General features: G+C 66.2%; 1 protein-coding gene across 1 annotated transcript in view; it reads left to right on the forward strand.

Annotated features, from left to right (window-relative positions):
• Positions 1 to 2,616, forward strand: part of COL16A1 (collagen type XVI alpha 1 chain) — a 20,525-nt gene that overhangs the window by 12,475 nt on the left and 5,434 nt on the right. The window contains exons 20-26 of the mRNA XM_029963054.1: positions 129 to 172; positions 299 to 343; positions 430 to 546; positions 922 to 957; positions 1,167 to 1,247; positions 1,391 to 1,435; positions 1,699 to 1,743. Coding sequence (XP_029818914.1) covers positions 129 to 172; positions 299 to 343; positions 430 to 546; positions 922 to 957; positions 1,167 to 1,247; positions 1,391 to 1,435; positions 1,699 to 1,743 — 413 coding nt within the window. The remainder of the gene's footprint in view (positions 1 to 128; positions 173 to 298; positions 344 to 429; positions 547 to 921; positions 958 to 1,166; positions 1,248 to 1,390; positions 1,436 to 1,698; positions 1,744 to 2,616) is intronic.

Below are 2,616 nucleotides of genomic sequence, written 5' to 3' on the forward strand. Positions count from 1 at the left end.
CCCCGGCCCCCCCGGTGCCCCCGGTCGCCAGGTGAGTGACAGGGGACAGGAGATGGGAGCAGGACTGGTCCTGCCCGGCTTTTAGCACGGGGTTTATCCCCTCTCTCCTTGGATTTAGGGAATGCCAGGACACAACGGTTTGCCAGGACTGCCTGGGCCTGCCGGAGACCTGGTAGGTGGTGCCCCTGCCCATGGCAGTGTCCCCTGTGCCCCACGTCCTGCTCCCCTATTGTGGGACAGTCCCTCCTTCCATCCCTCCATCCCTCCATCCCTCCATCCCTCCCTCCATCTCTCCCAGGGGCCGCTGGCCGTCGTGGCTGAGAGGAACATCGAGGTGCTGAAGGTGAGAGCGTGGGGATGTGTCACCTTTCCCTGCCCTGCGGACCCCAAACGCCTCTGGGCGCCCCTGACTCCCCCTTTTCCTCCCAGACTCTCTGTGGGGACTGTGCCCAGCTCCAGGCAGCCTTGGAAGCCCCCAGGGGTGTCGAGGGGGAGAAGGGGGACGGGGGCATGCCGGGTGCCCCCGGCAGCGAGAGCTGTGCCCGCGTGAGTATTTCCACACCTCCGGGTGGGAATCTGGGTGCCCAAAATCCCCTGGTCTTGGGGGGGGTGAGGTGAAGAGACGCTCCTGACTCCCTGGGCCTCGGATGGTGTGGCAGCTGTGGGAAGCAACATGCTCTGGACACGCTCTGGACACGCTTGGGGCACACTGGTCCTGCTGGGAACGTGGGCAGGACACACATACAATCCCTGCCAGCCCCAGTGGGGTTCCTGGGAGGAGGATGGGATTGTCCCATTGCAGTGCAGGCTGGAGCAGTGGGTGCTGAGCCCCGAGGGATGTGGGGTGAGCGGCTCCAAGCCCCGCTGTGCCCCACGGCTCCTCCGGGCTGATCCCTGGGTGACTCCTGGGTTTTCTTCCAGTGCTTTGCCCAGTTCCCGAGAGAGGAGGCGGCTCGGGTGAGTGAAGAGTGTCCCCCCCTGGCCTCTCCCTGTCCCTGGGGATGAGCTGATATCCCAGTCCAACTCCCTGGTTCCCAGGGTGCTGCAGAGGCTGTGGAAGCAGATGTCAGGGGGGTAGAGGCTGCTTTGGGGGGGCTTGGCAGGGCTCAGTGGTGGGCAGTGGGCAGTGCCAGCCCAGGGTTCTGACACATCCCCACTCCCTGCAGGGTGACAGCCCTGACACTGACTGTCCTGGCCATCCTGGGTTGCCGGGTGCCCCGGGCATCCCTGGAGAGAGAGGAGAGCAGGTGAGTGAGCTCCAACCCCTCCTCGGACCCCCTGCCATCCCAGCCCTTCCGAGGGGCCATGGCTGGTCCCTCGGTGCCCTTCAGAGGTGGTCTCTCTCCCCCCTGTCCCCATGGTCACACCTGACACCTCAGTCTCTCCCCAGGGCTCACCAGGACTGCGGGGACCCCCTGGACCACCCGGGCCCATCGTAAGTACCCGTGCCCGGGGTGAGGGGCTGCCAGGCTGTGTGACCATCATGGTGTGGTCCTGTGGGGCTTGGAGGCCCTAAAAGCAAGTTGCCAAGAGGGCTGCCCCGTGCCCTGAGGCATGGCCTGGACGTCCCAGCCTGGAGATGGAGGTGAAGGTGCTGCCAGCCTGGAGATGGAGCAGGAGCTCTGTGGCACCCCAAGGGCTCAGCCCAGGCTCCCCCGTGCCCTTTCCGGGCCGTGACCTCCCTGTTTTTCCCCTCAGGGCCCCCCAGGCTTTCCTGGAACGCCGGGCGCACCCGGACTGCCCGTAAGGACCCAGCACGGCTCTGCTCTGTGCCCTGTGTCGTTGCCGCTTGGTTTGGCTGTGTCCCTTGTCCCTGTGTCCCCCTGGGAGCAGCTGCAGCACAGCTGCCCCCTTTCTCTCCCACGCCATCTCCATCCTGCCATTTCCACCTCCTCCATCCCAAAGCAGGGGGTCTCGGTGGACCAGGATCTGGGAATGACCTTCCTGAGCTCAGGGATCTGGCGCTGGCACTCGCCAGTCCTGGTGCCATCATCGTGGCACCTGGTTCAGCTCAGTGGCTCCTGGTGTGCCGGGGACCTGCCACCCCAGGGGATGGGCTAGGTGGCACCTGGTGGCAGCTGCCCTCAGGGAAGCCCCTCGTGGGGACCAGGAGGATCCTCTGTGCAGCCAGCGCTGCCTGGGCTCATCCTCCTCCTCCTTTGCTCTCTCCTCTGTGGTCATTCAGCCTCCACCACCATCTCCACTTTGATCTCCATCTCCATCTCCATCCTCATCTCCATCTCCATCCTCCTGCTCCCGCCCGCGCTCGCTCCCAGCAGGAGCTGGTGGTGGGGCTGTGCCGGCGGCTCTCGGAGGATCCGGCCCTCCTGCTCGTGTCCCCTCGGCCACTAATGTCACACCACGGTCTGTCTGGGGCTCTGGGGGGCTCTGGGGGTCGTCGCTCTGCCGTGTGCCAGCGTGTCCTGTCCAGCCCGTGTCACCTGGGCACCACGTCACCCCACTAACCCACCCCCGAGGTCCCGTGGCACGGAGCCCAGGGGCTCCCAGCTGTCCCCTGGGAGGATGGGAGGCTCCAGGCTGGGGCACCAGGAGCTGGGCACCCCAGGCAGCCCCCCCCGGGCTGAGCTGTGGGTCCTGCCCACGGGTCACAGCACG

This window comes from Manacus vitellinus, unplaced genomic scaffold (assembly GCF_001715985.3).
Source record: "Manacus vitellinus isolate BGI_N305 unplaced genomic scaffold, ASM171598v3 scaffold_52_pilon, whole genome shotgun sequence".
NCBI lineage: Eukaryota > Metazoa > Chordata > Aves > Passeriformes > Pipridae > Manacus > Manacus vitellinus.